Source organism: Aptenodytes forsteri, unplaced genomic scaffold (assembly GCF_000699145.1).
Source record: "Aptenodytes forsteri isolate BGI_AS27 unplaced genomic scaffold, ASM69914v1 Scaffold47, whole genome shotgun sequence".
Taxonomy (NCBI): domain Eukaryota; kingdom Metazoa; phylum Chordata; class Aves; order Sphenisciformes; family Spheniscidae; genus Aptenodytes; species Aptenodytes forsteri.
The window spans coordinates 1471935-1490669 of record NW_008794731.1 but is presented as its reverse complement, the minus strand read 5'-3'; the positions used below and the strand labels follow the sequence as shown (position 1 = coordinate 1490669).

General features: G+C 49.9%; 1 protein-coding gene across 1 annotated transcript; it reads left to right on the top strand.

Moving 5' to 3' along the window:
* Positions 1-1514: 1514 nt before the first annotated feature.
* On the top strand, positions 1515-15297 carry SLC17A9 (solute carrier family 17 member 9). The gene is made up of 13 exons (XM_019470660.1): positions 1515-1552; positions 5165-5365; positions 7079-7218; positions 7881-7980; positions 8772-8902; positions 9730-9826; positions 10756-10852; positions 12948-13035; positions 13349-13383; positions 13963-14078; positions 14572-14627; positions 14996-15025; positions 15134-15297. The coding sequence occupies exons 1-13, from the start codon at positions 1515-1517 to the stop codon at positions 15295-15297; spliced, it is 1293 nt and encodes a 430-aa protein (XP_019326205.1).
* Positions 15298-18735: the final 3438 nt, after the last annotated feature.

The window sequence follows — 18735 nt, the reverse complement described above, 5'->3', positions numbered from 1 at the left end:
AGCAGACGTGGGGGGGACCGCGGGCACCGGCTGCCCACACTGGGGATGTTCCCCTGGGAGGTGGCCCCGTGCTTGGGCTGCTGGGTGCCATTGGTTTGGAGCTGGTGGCCCTCCAGCGTGGCTGGGAGCTCGGTACCACCACAGGGGCTCGTCCCAGTCCTGCTCGTCCTGGGGTCCTTGCAGGGATGGGTGAGTGTCCGCTGCTGGCGGCTGGGATGAGCGAGCAGGCTGGAGCGCTGGAGGTGGCTCCAGCTGATGTACCCCCCGTGCATGTCCCACAGAGCTGTTTTTAGTCTCTTTTTACAGAAGAGGACTGAGGTAGAGATGCCCTGGGGGTGGGTTGTACGGCCCGCCAATGATACCTGCGCCCACCTTGGCCACGGCGCAGCTCCCATGCGGATTGGGAGCTGCCGCTCCCGGTTCTTCTCCCACTTCCAATTCCAGTTACGGAAAACACCCACAAACCTCGGAGACAGCTTCTGGCCAAGAGCTGTTGCTGGGACAGACTGTTCGTAGTCTTGCTGTCTAACACAGCTCTCTTACTACCTGAAAATACCTGACGGTCCAGACTCGTGACTTGAAGGGTGTGCTAAACTATAATCTAATTGATAGCCTAAACTCCAGCAAGTCCATTTTAACAGTGACCTGCAGTGTCTGCAAACAGACAGACCTGCAGACTGGGGGAAAGGAGGGAGGCCAGTCAAGAGAAATAAAGCTGAATAAATATTTGCTCTGTGGCATCTACAGGAGAAATTCCTTCAGCAGGAAAACACACTGCAAATAAAGATACCCTATGCTGCTGGCTCTCCTTCCACCGCAGGGCAGCTCGGCTTGGTTTTGCCCCTTTGGGGCTCTCGGGCATCCTTAAAAATCAATCTTAACCACTGTGCCTTAAACAGGGGACCCGTTTGGTTGGTGGCACCTGGGTCCCAGGGGAATCACTAGATGCTTCGAAGCAAAGCTGTGACCGCTCAGCACCCAGGGCTGCATTTGGAGGAGGAGAACCAAGGGACATCAGGCAGGGCTGCTCAAATACAGGGCTGCTGCTCTACAAAAAGCCAGCCAGGAAGAGTCATTAGGGCTTGAGCTAATTATAGTATGTCTGGGTGGTGGTTGGAGGTTTATGAAATAGGAAGTGTTTTCTAGCTGCATGGCTGCTTCTCTCAGTAAAGAGGGTCTCGGTGACATGCAGAAGGGGATGCACCTGCGGTGCCTGTTTCTCGTAAGCAGAAAGGCATGACAGGTCAGGAGAGCACAGGCCGGGCAGCGAGAAGCCACTGCCGTCACGTGGCACCCAATTAAGTCAATTAGGTGGCTCCAGACACGCTCCGGTGATTCACCTGCCGATGTTTTGGAGGTGGCTGCCCCCTCTCGCAGAGGTTTCTGCCCCGTGTAGCCGGGGGTCGCCAAGACCGGCACAGGGTTGTGGGGAGGTGCTTGGTCTGTCCACGTGGCCGGTGAGACAGGCACGGTGACACCGATGACACCAACGGCTGTGACTTCCTTAGGTTTAGATGTGCTTTACTCTGACTCAGTTTGGTTATCTCCAGCACAGATTATCATCAGGGGAGCCATTAGATTTAATTTGTTAACACTGGTAAAGCTCCGCTTCTCGGATGGCTGGTGTTGCCTACAAAAACTGTTGTTTGATTTGTTATTATTCCGTAGTTTTTGAAGGAGAGTTTTAATTTTTCCCCTTTGTGCTAGTTGAGGTTTCTCCTGTAACCTTTGCTGTTGTTGTTTTGCACTGAGCAGAACATTGACTCATCGGCAGCCTCTGTGATAACTATAATTAGGAGAAAATGCATTTACAAAGCTCTTTCCTCTGATGCAAGCACATCATTGTCCTTGCAGAGAAATAATTCTTGCCATGCTTTCAGGTGGGTGTGGGCAGCTAGTGATTACATTTGACACTCATATTATTTGAGTGAATTTTCCTAGCTGGATATGCTACCTATGGAGCGAGTGGTAGTCTGAAGCCGTCTTTATACTCCCCACTTGTTTTGAGCATAAGTCCCTACCGATGCATTTAAACATGTAGGAAAAGATCATAAATGTATAGAATGGAGTAGTAATCAAAGAGAGCATTGAGACTGCGTCAGATACCCAGAGACTGATTTAGTGCTTTTGAAAAAGAATAAAAGTCAAGAGAAAATAATGCACTGAAGTTTTGTCAAAACATCAGCTGGGGAGGAGGCTTGTCGGGAGAACGTCTCTGCTTGGCAATCCCTTCCCACTGCTGTATCTGAGCTGGGCTTTGAATGGTGTCTTGCTTTGTGCCCTGCTCTCAGGCAGGTCGGACCTGTTGGCTGGATAGCCCAGCACTGCCGGCTTGGCTGCCTCCCCCCCCTGCTACCCCCAAATCCTCTTGCGTGCCCCCAGTGCAGGGGCCGGGGGCTTGGGTGCCTCTGCCCGCCTCATGAGAGCGAGAAAAAAGGCTGGGAGCTCACAGCATCCCCTCCTGCCCCTCTGCCCTGAAGCCAGAGCTGCTCTGCAGCCTGCTCATTGCTTTTTCGAGTTCAATCCATTCGCACCAAACCATCCCCCCCCTGCTACCCCCAAATCCTCTTGCGTGCCCCCAGTGCAGGGGCCGGGGGCTTGGGTGCCTCTGCCCGCCTCATGAGAGCGAGAAAAAAGGCTGGGAGCTCACAGCATCCCCTCCTGCCCCTCTGCCCTGAAGCCAGAGCTGCTCTGCAGCCTGCTCATTGCTTTTTCGAGTTCAATCCATTAGCACCAAACCGTGCTCCCCCTGCCTGCACCTTCCTTGGACGCTGGCGTTGCTGCGCGTGGGTTTTGCTTTTCCTAGTTGCAAACGCCCGCTGGAGGGAACAGACCTTGGCAACATTATAAAGAGAAGCAGAGTAAAGACTAGTTGAGCTGCACAGGTCTTTTTCTCTCCATCTTACACCTTGCACAGCTGTATAGGGTTTAGGGCCAAGGAAGAACAGTTGATCTAATATCACATTAAAATGCTGCTGCGCTTATCAGAATAACTGCTGGGAGAAGAGGCGGCGGACCTCAGCCCTGCTCCAGACAGTGAGAAAGCTCATAAAGGTCTCCCTTTGCTTCGGGGGGAAAAGCACAATTTAGAAAACTGTCTCGGTGGCTAAATAATAGGAAATACCTACGCACATCGCAGGCTGCTGCGTTTTACTTGGTCACCTCAATTGTTGCAGGTTCAATAGCTCAAATTAATCTGCGCCGTGCTGCCGTAGATAACGGGAGAGATTATGGCCCCAGACTTGCAACGGCCCATTTCTGTGGGTGCAGAAGCACCGGTTAGGCAGGGGCGGGTCGGGCGCCTAGAGCTGCCTGCATCTGATCCCGGGTCGTCTTGAGGCACCCCTCTGAGGGCTCTCCGTATCATTTTCCATTGCTGGTTACCCCCCACCTGCCCTCTGCCTCCGATGGAGGATTTATACCCAAAAAACGCCTGCCTGTATCGTCCCGCTGGGGTTGGTCTGACCCGGACGCTCGGTGTTCGGGAGCCTTTGGTTTCGCTGTACTTTGCAAGCTGAAGTCGGTGGAGCCGCTGCTCCCGGAGATGGCTGGGGCAGGTGATTAAAAAAAAACAAATCACCTTTGGTTTTGCAGCAAATTAAGATATGATTGCTTATCTTCCTCTCGGCGTAAGACCAGGAGGGAGTCTGAGAGCGTTTATCAGCCAGTTCAAATGGCTGAGGCAGGTCAACCCTTGGTTACTTATTCTTCCAGCATAGATACGTGAGGTTTTCTAGTTCCTGTGTTATTTTGTGCGTTTGTACGTGTGCACAGCAAAGACGGTTCCAACCTTCAAAGCACCAACTGAAACACTTCCAGTTTCTCCTGCCAGAGGTTGGCACTGAGCTGCTTATCTGCCTCGTTGGGAAACAGCAATAAATTCACCTCCAGCAGGCACAGCTGCCCAGCGTGTTTTACTTTTCATTGTTCCTTTGCCTCCCTCCGTGACGGGCCATTTGACACGTTTATAAATGGTCTTGTGCTGTATGGGATTAACCTACATTTATCATAATTCCAGTACAGAGAAGTAAATGCTCATTTCAATATAAAAAGTGACCCGGGTTGTTTCCCACGCGAAAGGTGGCTATGTTTAGTAGGGTAGAAAGCACAGAGGTTAATGCCCCGGTACAGTGAATTCCAGTCGTCTCTGGAGCAGTGAGTCTGTTTGCTCAGTGCTTTGTGCTCTGGCCTCTGGGCACAAAAATAACCAAATACAAATACTACAAATAGTGGGTGTTCTTACTAAGCTTTTAACTCCATAATTCACGGGCAAAGGGGGACCCAGGCTGACGTTAGTGGGGCTGCGGGGAGGCGGAGTTGTTCACCTACACCTGGGGCCTGAACTTTGCAGCAAAATGTGGGTCTCTGCTCCAGAAGCACATCGCTGACTTGGAGCAGGAGAAAATTGCCTTCCCACTTATTTCCAGCCTGTATCTTCTGCAGGAGCACTTTTCTTGGGGCTGAGTACTCATGTACCAATAAATACATTCTGTTAACATATTATTACTAATACTATCTTAAACTACTTATCAGGCGAGGCTGGATTATCTTGCTCCTCTCTCTGGGCTATTCAGCCCCATCAAGTCTTGTCTCGCACTAAAGCATTCCTCCATCTCCCTCGTATTTAGGAAGGGTAGCACATACCCACACACACCCCACACCCCCCAACTCCCTTGGGGAATGGGCAGGAATGCCAAATAACAAATGTTTGCTACCAAGATGGTGTGTCTCATGCAAATGCTTCCAACCTCATGCACTGACCTTTCCTTTGTTATCCTTATCTTTTAAAGAACAGTTTCTAAGGCTTTTGTTTGGTGAAAAAAGCAAAAAAAACCAGGCTCCCCCCTGCCTTTCCCTCCATCTGCCGTCAGCGATGCCCCAGCAGCCCGTTCCACCTTGCAGCCTGTAGACAGACATTATTCTGCTGCTGGGGTCAAATAATGTTTGGGATGAAAGTTAGCATCGTTCATGAAAGTCACCAGATGCAATACGCTCTGTGTCAGAACCGCTGTGCCGTAGGGGGATTGCTCTGACCTTTATGTTATCAAGACAGACGTGTTACGGCTTTCAAGCAAACCGGTCTGACCCATAAGTCCTCGCTGTGCATGGATCTACGAGGCAGACCATTCCATCTGCCCTTTCCCCATCTTCCTCTCCATCCTTGCAGGCCCGAGTCCCGCGTCTGGACAGTGATGTTGCTGCTGGGGACGTGCCTGCTGTACTGCGCCCGCGTCACCGTGCCCATCTGCGCCGTCGCCCTGAGCACCCACTTCGACTGGGACAAGAAGCAGTCCGGCATAGTGCTCAGCAGCTTCTTCTGGGGCTACTGCTTGACACAGATTATTGGAGGACATATCAGTGATCAGTACTGGAAATTATTCTCATGTTTTCCTCTGCTCGGGCCTTTTCAATGACACTTAGCTTGGTTTTGACCTCTCAGTTCAAGTCTCGGCAGCGGCTGTGAAATTTTCACCCTGGGACAGTGATGGGGTGGGAGGGTGAAGCGTGTCCGTGGGGGGAAGCTTTATGGGGCACTTGCAGGTTGCTCTGAAAGCACTTGAGGTCTCTCCATCAGCCTCGCTCAGGGCCTGTAGCTCTGATTCAGAAAGGACACGTGTAGTTTTGACTGTCCGATTAGATCTCTGGGTCTTAAAATTGGCGCTATGCTTATAGGGCAGCAGGCACTGAAGGACTTTGCACAGGCAAAACCCCCAGCAAAGACAGGGAGCGTCTACACGATCATTACTGCCTCCACAGCTCCTGCATAGCAGCTGCCAGGAGAGATCTACAGTCCTGTTAACGGACACTTAGACCAACATAGGGGTTTTTTTCACCTGGAAACAGTGAAGAGCACTTTTATACCAGCATAATTTTTCTGATGGAGGTTGTTTTTAGCACTGGTTCAGTAACTGGAATAAAAAAAGCAAACCCACAAGCTTACATGTTTCGCTTAGGGACATGGTTTAGTGGGCGTGGTGGTGTTGGGTTGACGGTTGGACTCGATGATCTTAGAGGTCTTTTCCAACCTCAATGATTCTATGATTCTATGATTCTAAGCTGATGAAAGAAATAGTGGGTGTAAAGCAGACTTTATTTTAGAAAAGTGATAAATGCTGATGCTCATGCATAGTTCGTAGCTGCTGCTCACCGGGAGTGTTATTTGTCCATTAACAAACAGCTTAATCCCAGTGGTGCCAGACAGCCATTTGGAAGGGTTTATAGCTGCAATCACTAACCACAAGAAGAAAATATTTCCTTTTTGCAAGGAATACAGCTTTTTTCTATTCGATCTGCATAGTCTATCTTTGTTTTCAGTTCAGCACCTCCAGTTTTTCCACCCTATATTCTCATGCAGTCTTTTCACAAACAAGCCCCCATCACAGTTTCCATCCCGTTTGGGGAAAACCAAGTGTCTCCATTTCATCATATCAATTAAAAAACAACTTGCCCAGCTAGCTGTAAGGAAAGATCTGAGTAATTACCTGCTTGAGTTCCTCTCCCCAGCCACCGTATTCTTAGTGAGAAGGGCTTTCCTGTGAAATCTTTTGTGAGGAACACGTGCCTGGAAGGAGTACACTATGCATGCAGTGCACTAGGCTATTTAATTATGTTCCTTAATAGTTTGCAAGCAAACGGCTGCAAAAAACCAAATGTTAACAGGCAGAGCTGATGCAAAACAGCGGATGGAAGAGAAAACACCGTCACTGGTTAAGAAAAGCAGAACGGTGACAGCAGCTTGGGCTTCCCCTCCATCAGAGACTTGAGTGCATCAGTGCGGTGGTGTCTCTGGGGCTGGTGTGTGCCGGAGATGGACGGGCACGCTGGTGGCCAGTGTCCCAGTGAGAGCAATCCCGGTGACCGGCCACTCGCTCCCTGCTCCAGGGGTGCAGGAGGTGGGAGGGGAGGAGGTCAGAGCTACTCCCCAGAGGGCTAAAGACATTTGTAAGAGAAGAACAGGTTTGACTGAAAGGTTGCTCTTAAAAACAGGCTAAACTGGGAAGAGCACTTGAGTCTTGACTGGGGGGCTTTGCCCTTTCGCCCTCCCCTCATTTTTGATAACGTGTTTTCTGTCTTCCAGAATAGGAGGTGAGAAAGTCCTCCTCCTCTCAGCATCAGCCTGGGGGTTCCTCACGGTCCTCACCCCGCTGCTCACCCACGTCACTTCTGCCCACCTCGTTTTTATGACCTCCTCCAGGTTCCTCATGGGGTTGCTGCAAGGTGAGACCCCTGTCCCGAGCACGTGTCTGTGTGTCTGTCTGCCCAGGGGCTTCCTTGCAGGGGGGCTCGTGTGCAGTAAATGCAGATGCAAGTCATGTGGTTTGCAGTGCACGAACCCTTCTCCCGTGTGTTCGAGCAATCCTCTGCCTCAAAACTGCCTCCACATCCAGAACTTCCACGGGAAAAAAAAGTGACATTTCTAGAGAAAGTCACTGACAAATCGTTCCCCTGTAGAAATCTCTCTGCCAGACAAGGGCTGCTGGCCTCTGAATTCATCACTGTTCCTGTTTGATTTTCCACATTTTAAAACTCCTTCAAAGGACTTGGGGAAAATTGGTCCTTGCCAAAACTTTTGGATAATTTGGGCTGATTTGCCTTCCCTCTTGCAGCACTGGGGAACTGTTGGGATAAGTGCATTGGCACTGATGGGTTTACAGTAGCAGCGGTGATGATGAAACAGGGGATTACGGAGAAGGCACAAACAAACCTTTCATGGTGATGGATTCACTTATTTTATTTGATATCCCTGTTTTGAATTCACCAAAGGTTTTGTTGCTTTGTCTCAGTGTTTAGCTCCCGCTGGATCTTTTAAATTTGCTTTTGATTTGCTCACGAGGGCACAGGAGCCTGACTGCTCCCTGCCTTGCTCCCGTTGCTCGCAGGGGTGTATTTCCCGTCCCTGGCCAGCCTGCTGTCCCAGAAGGTCCGGGAGAGCGAGCGAGCCTTCACCTACAGCACAGTGGGGACTGGCTCGCAGTTTGGGTAAGTTCAAAAGGCTTTGAGCAGCGAGTGACAGTCTCCGGACATCGTACGTGATGAAATGCCATTAAATAGTTGGAGGCAAAACTCGCAGCCCAGAGTACATGTGGATTCCTGGGTCCTTGAGGATACCGGCTGCAGCTGAGGAAGCCTCAGGCAGTTGCTGTCATGCATGTCAAGGATTTATGTATTTTTTTTTCTTTCTTTTCAAGCCAGACTTTGAAGAGTGTTTGCAACATTTAATTACTATGGGAAACAGCCTGATTCAGTAGGAAGAGCAAGGGTCAGCCTGAGACTGGTCACCTGTCCTCTCTGATAGATGGGGATCATAAAACTTCTCCCATCTCTGCTAATCTCCATCAGAATTACTTTTCTAAATGGAAGGGTTGCTTAAAAAACAAATAGAAATATTACTGCATTTAATCACTTAGTTTTCCAGTGTACTCGTTTCTTTTGCTGATTTATACATTCTCTGAGATACTTTCTGCACACCAGCAACCTCATTTTCTTTCCCTGACGAGCATGTTTCAGTGCGGGGCAGGCGAGCGTGAGGTCCCTTAGCGGTTTCTCTTCCCCAGCTGAGGATGCCGAGATGCCACGTGGGGAACAGGGCAGGTTGCAGAGTCACGGGGGGACCGGGCAGGCGGGCAGCGCCTGTGCACGCAGCGACTGATGGCTCTTTGAAGTGCATTTAGTGACACTCAGCATCCGCCCCAGGGAGCATCTCCCAGTGGTGCGTGCGGTCCAAACGCTCTTAGCCAGACCTGTAAATCCGAGCGTGGCTTCCCTTGCAGGACGCTGGTGATCGGCGGTGCAGGATCTCTCCTCCTGGACTGGTATGGCTGGGAGAGCGTTTTCTACTTCTCTGGTTTGCTCACTTTGCTCTGGGTTTACTGCACCTGCAAGTACCTCCTGAGTGAGAATGGTAAGTCCAGCCGCCTGCATCCCTCAGGCTGCCAGCGCTCCTGAGGCTGCGGGACCCGAGTGGTACCTCCCGGTTATTTTCTGCAAATCCCCTGTGTTTCCAAGATCATGCCTGGTTTTACACAAAGACCTGTTGTTCAGATGTCTTCTGTAATACACGCTGTCTCTCACCCAAGATGCTAAACCCAGAAACGAGGTTTTGAGCTCTTGCATTGCTGATTTCCTATGTCAAGTCCCACGCTGGATTATATTGCTGTCGAGAGCCTGATCTGACTCCTCAGTACTCTTAAGCACCAGTGAAAACACCAAACAGAACATGATCTTCAAAGTGGATTAAGCTAAAGCAGGGCAAGATACTTATTCCAAACCAAGAGCATCTACACACAGAGCTTTTAAAAACCAGTTAATCCAGAATATCTCTTACCAAATAACAGTCTGGGAGTAATTCCACACATGGGCAAACCATTACTCCTGGCTACAGCATTATTAGTGTGAGTGTGGTATGTAGGAGCTCAGCCCGTCAGGAGCCTGGTGTGTGCCTGGTGCTGTACAAAATCCAAACCTGGTCCTTGCCCAAAGAGATTTCTGTTTAATTATAACGAGATATAACAAATGGGTGTAGGTGGCTGGATGGGGAAGTATGTGGATGCAGTGGAAAAATTTTGGTCAACGTAACAAGGTGTTTTCACGAGCATCCAGTGCTGGTATTGCCAAAAAAAGAGTTAGAAAGAGATTAAAGGTAGTTGTATAGCAGTCTCCCAGGGCTCCTTCCAGCTGCACAGAAAATTACTGATCAGAGCTTTCCTTTGTATGTTTTCTTCCCTGCAGAACTTATCATCCCCATAGATTATTTAATGAGAGGCCTCTCGATATCCAAGCAGACCAAAGTTCCCTGGAAGCAGCTGTTTAAGAAGGCGCCGATATGGTAGGCAGCTGCGGTGGCCTCGAGCGTCAGCAGGGCTGGGGAGCACCCTCCTTCCAAGGGCTTTTTCTCCTCTCTGTGCTTATTTCTTCTGCCTATGTGTATTTTGTCCACTTATTTATATATTTGGGATATGTGACCAGGTTTTCTAATCCCTTCTGTATAAACAAAGAACTAAAAGATAAGCTTGACAAAAGGCGGTTTATGTTCTGTCCAGAGGAACGTCAGGCTTCAATATTACTGGCAAACCTTCCTCCTTCGCAGTCTGTTCCCTGTGTGGGGGTTGTGTGCTCCTCCGGAGGGATATTCTCCACCGGTCTTGTTAGAAATGCTGCTTGTAATGGGCTCCGAAGAAGTCCTGCTCAGGGGCACTGGGTGGCACAGGCTGTGTTCTCATTGCTGGCAAACCATCTTTTAATAGCCATTTTTTCTTTGGGATTCTGCATTTGGTACTGAAGCTCATCCAAGCATGTTCCCAAGTGCCGTTTAAAGCCGGAGAGGAGGGCGATGGGGCTGCAGGGCAGCAAGCCCATTCCTGCCTTGAATAACCATGGAGCATTTGCTGATAACAAATCCCTAGAAAACCCCAGACAACACCTCTTGGAGCGGGACAGCTCTTGCAGCGCTCGAAGGGACTGGTGGGAAATGCACTTGCACAATTGCTGCTGCAATTAACCTCGCCTGAACCCGGGGGCTGACGTCAGGCACCGGCCCGGGCGCTGTGCGGCGAAGGCAGCGAAGGAACGAGTGGTGCTGCGAGTGGCAAGCCAAAAGGAGTAGTTACCTCTGAAAAAATCTCAGGAAGCAATTGTAGTGCTGTGAGGGATTTACGTATAGACCAGGAACTGAAATACTGGGTTGCTCGGGTGCTCGTTTCCCACCCCGTGTGACCTGTCACTCCTGATTATTTCCTCCCCGCTGTGTATTTTCAGGGCTGTCATCATCGCTCAGCTTTCTACGGCCAGCACATTTTTCACTCTCCTTTCCTGGCTGCCGACTTTCTTTAAGGAAACTTTCCCCGAGTCAAAGGTAAGTTGGCTCTGAGACACAGGCACTGCCGGTCTCCGTGCAAATGAGGTCGTGCTGGGTGCCTGCCAAAACGGGTTGGCTGGGGAGGAAGATGATGGCAGAGGGACTTGGTGAGAGCAGGCTGGGAAGCAGGCGGAGGTGGGAGGCTTCCCTGCGGGGTTAGGAGCCGTTACCCCCCTGCACACGCATTTGGAGATGCAAGCAAGCGTCCTCCCCCCAGGTAGGCAGAGGCTAGTTTCTAGTTGCTTGTTTAGGGATGCTGAAGTGAGGCGGAGCTGGGGCACTTTCCAGGCAGGGAAGAGAGGGTTATATTTGGTTTTTAGACTGCTTTTCTTCCGAGGGAAGGATGGTTTTCAAATGGCACAGAGCTCATGACATTATGCTGTGGCAAATGACCATCAACCCATTCACTCCTGGGTTTTCACGGGGTTTTTAACTGTACTCACATTGTATAGCTCAGACCTGCCTGTGAAAATGATAATTACCGTTAATAACGTGTACTTCAAAAATGCTATAAAAGTTTCCCTCTCCTCAGCACAAATGATGTTTCCATTTTTCAGAAACCTAGGCAATACTCAGCTGGCTGAGAGCTGGTATTTTGATCTTCTTGTTCTCAGAAACTCAGACAATCTTTTCCACAATGGCTCAGTTCGGGTTTTATGATTTCCAGAGCTGCTTACAAATGCCTTTTCATATTACGTGTGTACGGCACTTTATGGCATACTTGATATTTATATTAAAATCATGTATTAAACCAGCAAACATATTGTTGTGACAAGATCTGTGCACCTCGAGTAATACGCTTGTGCAGCAGTAATTTACCATCTGTTAAGCATTATAGCGTGCTGCCCTTATGTAAGATGCTCTATATAGTGTTCCTGCATCTGATAATCGCTTCATACGTTTTAATAAAACGGGGCTTGAGGATGCTTGATTTTAAAGAATGGATGATAATCCTTAATGTGGGAAACCTATGTCACCTACTGGTCAAAGTCCCTTTCTGCAGGTGAGCTGCCTTCACCGCTGCCTCCAGCCCACCTGGATGGAGGTGATGGAGGGTTTTGGCTCACGCTGCTCGGGGCGATGGGCCGTAGGGGTGAGACAAGGGTGGTTTGGTGTGTTGGGATTGACTTGCTGAGCAACCCCAGCTGGTGTTAACAGACACCAGAGAGATACTACCCCACAAGCCCTATGGGGTAACATTTTCAAAAGTAACCAAGACCCAAAGTTTCAAAGATGCAGATGGACCCTGGTATGATTTCCAGGAGCAGCTGGAACAAGGTTATTCAAACCCAAGATTATTCAGCCTTCCCGCGCATCCTGAAGCCAGGCGAGGAAGGGAGGGATGCCTCCACGGGGTGACGGGCTCTGAGCGAAGGGGGAGATACGATGGAGGGATGGGTAGGTTCAACCAGCTGAGATGAAGCCCAGCCCAACCAGCACTGATTTCAGCTCCTCCTGGGATCTGGGCACCAAAATGCCTCTAAACAGCTGTAATCAGATGACCAGTAATCATCTGTGATTACAACTCTAGCAAGCTCACTTGATTGAAAATAGGCCGAAGTACGTTGCTACCCGTAATGTTACCTAATCCTGGCATTAGAAAATCCAGCTATGTTCCCTCAGCTTCACAGTAACGTTGCTAATGAGGTTGAAGCTGATGTCAGAAATTTCGCCGGCAGCTTTACTCATGACCCACAGGGCAGAGTAAAATCTACAGCTTGCTTTCCAGGGCTCTGTGGCTCTCTGCCACATCACCGTGCTGAACAGTAAACTTTGCCACGTCTAATCCCACTTTCCCAGAGCAGACAGAGCTTTCTGCCTCTCCCCTGGATGCAGGGTCACCGGGGCAGAAGGAAAGACAGCAAACCTACCGAATGCCACAGCCCCGTAATGCGCCTGCCACCTTACAGACTTCGGAGTGGTGCAGGGTGTAGCTGAGAGCTTGCTGTGCGAAGTGGGTAGAGATCCTGCAAGAAGTCCTGATCACTTCATTTTCTTTCCTTTCTACAGATATTACAGACTATCAAATAAAATATTTGCAAACAAACTCAGCTCTGACAGCAAACCTCTCTTGATTTTTGTTCCCTTTCAGGGTTGGGTGTTTAATGTAGTCCCCTGGCTGGTTGCAATTCCAACAAGCTTGTTCAGTGGCTTTCTGTCTGATCACTTAATCAACCAGGGTAAGAGCTCTTCTGGCTTTTCTTCAGCTTTTCTTTTATGTGATGTGGAAAGAGGACCTGGGTGGGAGGAGGTGGGCTCGTTGGTAGGGAGAAGACACGGCAAATAGACAACGTGAGGTTCTGATATGAAAGCAGAATAAATACTCCAGGGTCCAAATCCCATCCATGTGTTTGGGGCTCCCTTTGATCTCAGTCGCAGTATCCACCTGGAGATGAAATCTGGCCATCTGAAATCCACTTACTGGCTGGTCTCCTGGCTGGAAAACAAGGAGACCTGGTGAGCTGTGCTTAACTGCAACTCTCTCTCTTCCAGGGTACAAAACCATCACCATTCGTAAGTTCATGCAGGTAAGAGAGCTGAAGCCACAGGAGCGACACTTGAGCTACTTCCTGAGCTCTGCTTGCACGGCAGATGAGACCTCTTATGGAGCTGGGTTGGTGGTTATAGGTGGAAAGAGGAGAGGTTTTCTAGCTTTGCAGATAGACTGGTGGTCAGTGCGTATGGGGAATGAAATCCAGAGGAAAACCCTGACCGAGGAACCAGGACCATTGTAAAAGGGAACAGAGCATGGACCAATGGTAAGGTTGAGCACAGAGATTTGTGCGTGCTCCGAAGAGGTTTTCTTTCACAGGCAAAGGCCAACCATACGCTGTCACTCCAAATGACCCCTTAGATACTAGGAAACAGCAATACGGATGAGCAGAGATAGAAATGCCGGGTGAGAGCACAGCGTATCCTCTTTGCTCTGCAGCATCACATCCCTCTGGACAGACCTCTGACACAGAAAGGCAGGACACTGGGGAAAAAAAAGGCTTGAGAAGCACCTGGTGCATACGAGCTCTTGCCATTGTAAAAGGGAACAGTTTGTCCGTGCTTTCTTCCTTACAGAAAATGTGCTGTGGTATTTAATTTTCCCTTTCTTCCAGGTCATTGGCTCTGGTGTCTCGAGCATTTTTGCTTTGTGCCTGGGCCAGACCTCCAGTTTTTGCAAAGCGATAGTGTTCGCCTCCGCCTCTGTTGGACTTCAGACCTTTAACCACAGGTAACGACCGTGATAACGACAGTAGCTGTGGCCCTTAGCTCTTATCCCACGCTTGGCATTTTGGGGTCTCAGAGGAGGCTGCCTCCGTCGTGAGTGTCAGAGCAAGAACTGGCGCTTGTCTGAGCATCGTGCGTTGGTCCCTGCGAGGCCGGTGGAGTTTAGTGCCCGCTGGGTTGGAATTGATCCAGCAAACCTCTAGCGTGGGGAAGGGCTTGGCGTACTGGAGGGTACGTTGGACCAGGCAGGTATTAGGGAGATGAAGCAGGAGGGGAATTGCATTTTGGCCCCTCTGAACACTTGGAGTTGAATCCTTTTCCTCCTGGTACTCTCCTGTGCTGCTTCACTCTCAGCCTCTTTCCTCCTTTCTTCCGACAGTGCCATTTATTGTCTAGGATCCCTTCCTTTTGTTTGACAAACTAAACTCTGTGTAAATGATGAAAGAGCAGTCGCGCTCCCTTAAAACAGCCATTTCCCCCTCTCTGTTTCTCACTAGTGGCATTTCAGTAAACGTACAGGATCTGGCCCCCTCGTGTGCTGGCTTACTGTTCGGTAAGGATTCCTGCGGGGTTTCGGTTGTGCTGGAGAGGTGGCGTGTACGGGAGGGGGGGGGACAAGGTCGTCAGCATTAAGGTTTGAGGAGGAGTAGCTCTGTGCAACATCTCCTCCGTATTCGTGGCCTCAGCTTCCTTCTGTGATACACCTGCCGTTGCTGGGGGCAGGTAACTGCACGAACATGCCTTTCGATTTGCCAAATGCTTACCTGCACCCAGGGGTGGGGGGTGAGGCCGAGCGTCGGTTGTCCCAGCCATCAGCAAGGCATTTAGCTGCGCACACAGACCAGGGGTCGGGTGGGAGCCCGGATGAAGCCATCCATGTCTGCGGGTTTTGAATACGCAATTTCTTTCTTTTCTTTACAGGTGTCGGGAATACAGGTGGAGCCCTCCTAGGTAAGGTGCCCTCCTGCAGCTCCTCCTTTCCTGGGAGTCCTCTCCTTGCAGGCGGGCAGGATCTGGCCCCAGAGCCTTGGCATTTCTTTCTCTTCCCTCCTATCCCAGGTGTCATTTGCGTGTACTTGGCTGGCTACCTGATTGAAACGACTGGCTCCTGGATTTCTGTTTTCAACCTGGTGGCTGCTGTTAACAGCATTGGCCTCTGTGCATTCCTCATGTTTGGAGAGGCCCAGAGGGTGGACACAGACTCTGCATATATGGACCTCTAGAGATGAGTCCAGCAAGCAGCCGAAGGACAGGAGAGTGTCACGTCTATGTGTCATTGTCACACAAGTGCCAAAGAACATTTTTTTTTTTTTTTAGGTGTTTAACAGGACAAAAAATATACTGAGAGCAAGTACATAACGGGTCTGAATGAAACCCGTGGGAGAAAAGAAATCTAGAGTTCATTTTTTGCTCAGGGCATGGCTGATGGCCTGTAGAGCCATCCAGCTCAACGTCTCCAGCGAGGACACAGCCCATGTGACTGGTTTGCCCCAGTCCGTGTCTAGTGGACAAATATCCGCGTGGCCAAAGCAGCTTACCTCCTTGTCTCCGAAGGCAGCCGCCGTTTGCATGCTTTGCCCTGGAGCGGGCGCTCGCTGAGGGGAGCTGCTTCGCTGTGCCAGGAGCGGGTCCCTCCATGCTCTGCTGTCCAGTGACCGCAGGGAGGGTGGCCGGCTCTCGGGCTGCCACGCGACACGTGTGGTCTGAACTACATGAAAGGAATCATCCAAGCGAAGGTACCTCTGACCTTAACCCTCCCTCGCGTGCCTTCATTTTGCAGTCTGCTCGACAGGTACCAGCCAGGTGTGCGAGAGAACGGGTTGTGAGATGAACTCAAGGCTTCCCTTCAGGGGAAGCGCAGGGAGGGTGGCCGGCTCTCGGGCTGCCACGCGACACGTGTGGTCTGAACTACATGAAAGGAATCATCCAAGCGAAGGTACCTCTGACCTTAACCCTCCCTCGCGTGCCTTCATTTTGCAGTCTGCTCGACAGGTACCAGCCAGGTGTGCGAGAGAACGGGTTGTGAGATGAATTCAAGGCTTCCCTTCAGGGGAAGTCTTCTGGCTGGATGTCTACTGTGGACCCAGGGGCGTGAGGTTGCATCAGTACTGCCTTCACCGCGCTTGAGCTGAGCCAGGAGGTTGCAGAGCAGATCGCTCAAAACAGCTGAGCCCATCTTTGCTCAAGGACAGAGCTCAAGGGCTCCCTCCTCTCCCGGGTCGCTTTACCCCAGCCCTGAGCCAAGGTAGACCTCCTCCAACGTGAGAGCAGAGGAAAGCTGCAGTCACCCATGGTCAGGCTTAGCTGGGCTGACCTCGTGGTGTAGGTGCAGCCGAGGAATCCCCCGGGAGCTGTTTTGCCATGTGCTGTGAATATATAGGAAGAACAGGTCACGTTCTGTGCTGTGGCTCTATACTCCCAAATGCTTTCTGCTTGATCAGACATGTCCTCCATGTGCTTTCAAAGGGGTGCGGGAGACTTTCCAAAGAGCCTGCAAGGGGCAGGTTTTGTTTCTACGTTAAGCGTAAAGCAAATTTCTGCACTGGGGATCCATGGTACTGGATGTGGATCCCGGCAGTTCCCTGTGTCAAAGGGAAATATTTGGCTGTACACGCCTCTGAGCCTGAATGTCTTAAGTTATTTATAAATATTTTTAAATTTAAGTACCAAATTTTATATTTTATGTACTTGAGGCCTGATTCTGCATGCTTATTTTGAGTGGTACTCCCACCAAAACCCACGGTATTTCTAGAAGGGAAGGATTTACCAGCCTACAGTTTCTAGTTTTGTAGGATCTATTTTAAATGTGACATTTCATATTAAAGCAATTCATTGCTTTTCCTCCCACCTCTTGCTTGCAGCCTGAAAGGATCTCTTTGATTTCTCTAGTGCTTACCAGAAAACTTCAGCGGAGACTTGGGAGCAGATTTCCCAAGGGACCTCGCTGTGCAGGAAAGCTATAGGTTCAGATTCATTGTCCTTGGAAAAAAATAATTATCCCCTGCTTCTCCTTTTGTTTTGGCCAAATTTCTTCTTGGAAGATATGTTGGAGCCATGTTAAGCTTGTGACTAGCTGGGTTTATAGTGAAAATACTGACAGCCTTTTAATTGCAGAGACACTAATGGGTGCCACTAAACTGAGCTGAGCTACTTATTGGGGATATTAAGAGATAAAGATGCAACTGCCTGATGTCTTCGCAAGAGAGTATAGGATCAGTGTGGCCTGACTGGGGACCAGAGAGATAAGAAAGTATTTTTTTCTCCCTCTGTGCCTTTTTCTCTAAAAGGCTGGTCGCTACCATAGGTACAACCCTGTATCTGGGGTGCTGCAGAGCTGCAGAGCCAGGCCACACGAACGCGGCCGGGAAGCCTCTTAAAATCAGCAGGTAAAATGGGGAGGGCACACACAGCAAATGCAGGCTTGCCGAAGAGACCTGAGGCGATGCTGACATCTCTGCCAGCCTTGTCGCTCGTCCAGCCCGAGCAGATTGCACAGCTTTTTCTGTAGTGACATAGAAAAAAAAAAAAAGTGGGTTTTGAGGGGTTTTTAACATCTTCCCTGGCCGTTCAGTGTTGCAGGTCAGGAGCACAAGGAGTGAATTCTGGTTCTCTTCGCTGATTGCACCGTTTCTTGTGAAAGAGTTGATCAGTTTAAATCACTCTCATTCGAACCAGGCAGCTTGGCCACCCCTTGGCTCTGCAAGCTGGGAAATCTGGAACTGAGATCTTCAAAGGAAAGTCAACATTGCTGGCTGTGCCTTCTCTGTAAATCCAGCTAACACTTTGGTGGATTGTCCAGATTATCTGTCTCTGTAAACTGGCTAATAAATACTTGAAGTACGTTTGAGGCTTAGGTTTCATTATATTCGTACATCTTTGGCAAAGTATTGAAACCATTTTACATGGCCGTACTACCATTTGTTTAAACAACCTTGCCAAAGCTTGCTGTCTGAGGGTTTTTGTTATGGAAGGACCTGAAAAAATAAAGGCAGCGAATCATTTGCACACTGTCTGATTGCCCTTTGAATGCAGAGGTGCTAATTTGCATGATCAGTAAGGGGCAGGCAGAGCTCAAGTGTATTTAGCGTGATTAACTCCTTAGGGTTGGTGAGAGAGGACGGGGAGGCTGTGCTGGGAGAATATCTGGGCTGGCAGATTTTCACAGCATCCTCGCGTATACTCGTGCGTCGGACCTCGGAGTACTTCCAGCTACATCTTCTCACTTATTTTGGAAAAATGACTGAAAAGCTGTCTTCAGCAGAGCTGTGGTCGCTACAGCCTCAGGAGACACGGTCCAGTATCAGTCGCTATAGTAATAACACAAATGAAACAAGTCTTCGGTCAGGCGGGGTATACCCCCGCAGACAGCTCGCCTTCCGCCTGGAGATTGCCTTAAAAAAAAAAAAAAAATGATGTTGCCAACTTTTTCGCATCCTCGCCGATAGGTTCGAACAGATGCCAACAGAGGGAGCTGTTAGATTTGGGATGTGGCAGCTCCTGGCTGGCCGAGAGCTGCTGAGCCTGGCCCTGGCACAGCTGGCGCGGCCGGTTTTTTGCCAATTGCCAACTTTTTCGCATCCACGCCGATAGGTTCGAACAGATGCCAACAGTGTTAGATTTGGGATGTGGCAGGTCCTGGCTGGGCGAGAGCCGCTGAGCCT

Bases quoted from the DNA above. Each gene is read 5' to 3' on its own strand.
- SLC17A9 (XM_019470660.1), top strand. From the start codon at position 1,515: ATGTGCTTTACTCTGACTCAGTTTGGTTATCTCCAGCA. The intron at 9,827-10,755 runs GTAGGCAGCTGC...GTGTATTTTCAG, and splicing joins TTTAAGAAGGCGCCGATATG to GGCTGTCATCATCGCTCAGC. The intron at 13,036-13,348 runs GTAAGAGCTCTT...TCTCTCTTCCAG, and splicing joins TGATCACTTAATCAACCAGG to GGTACAAAACCATCACCATT.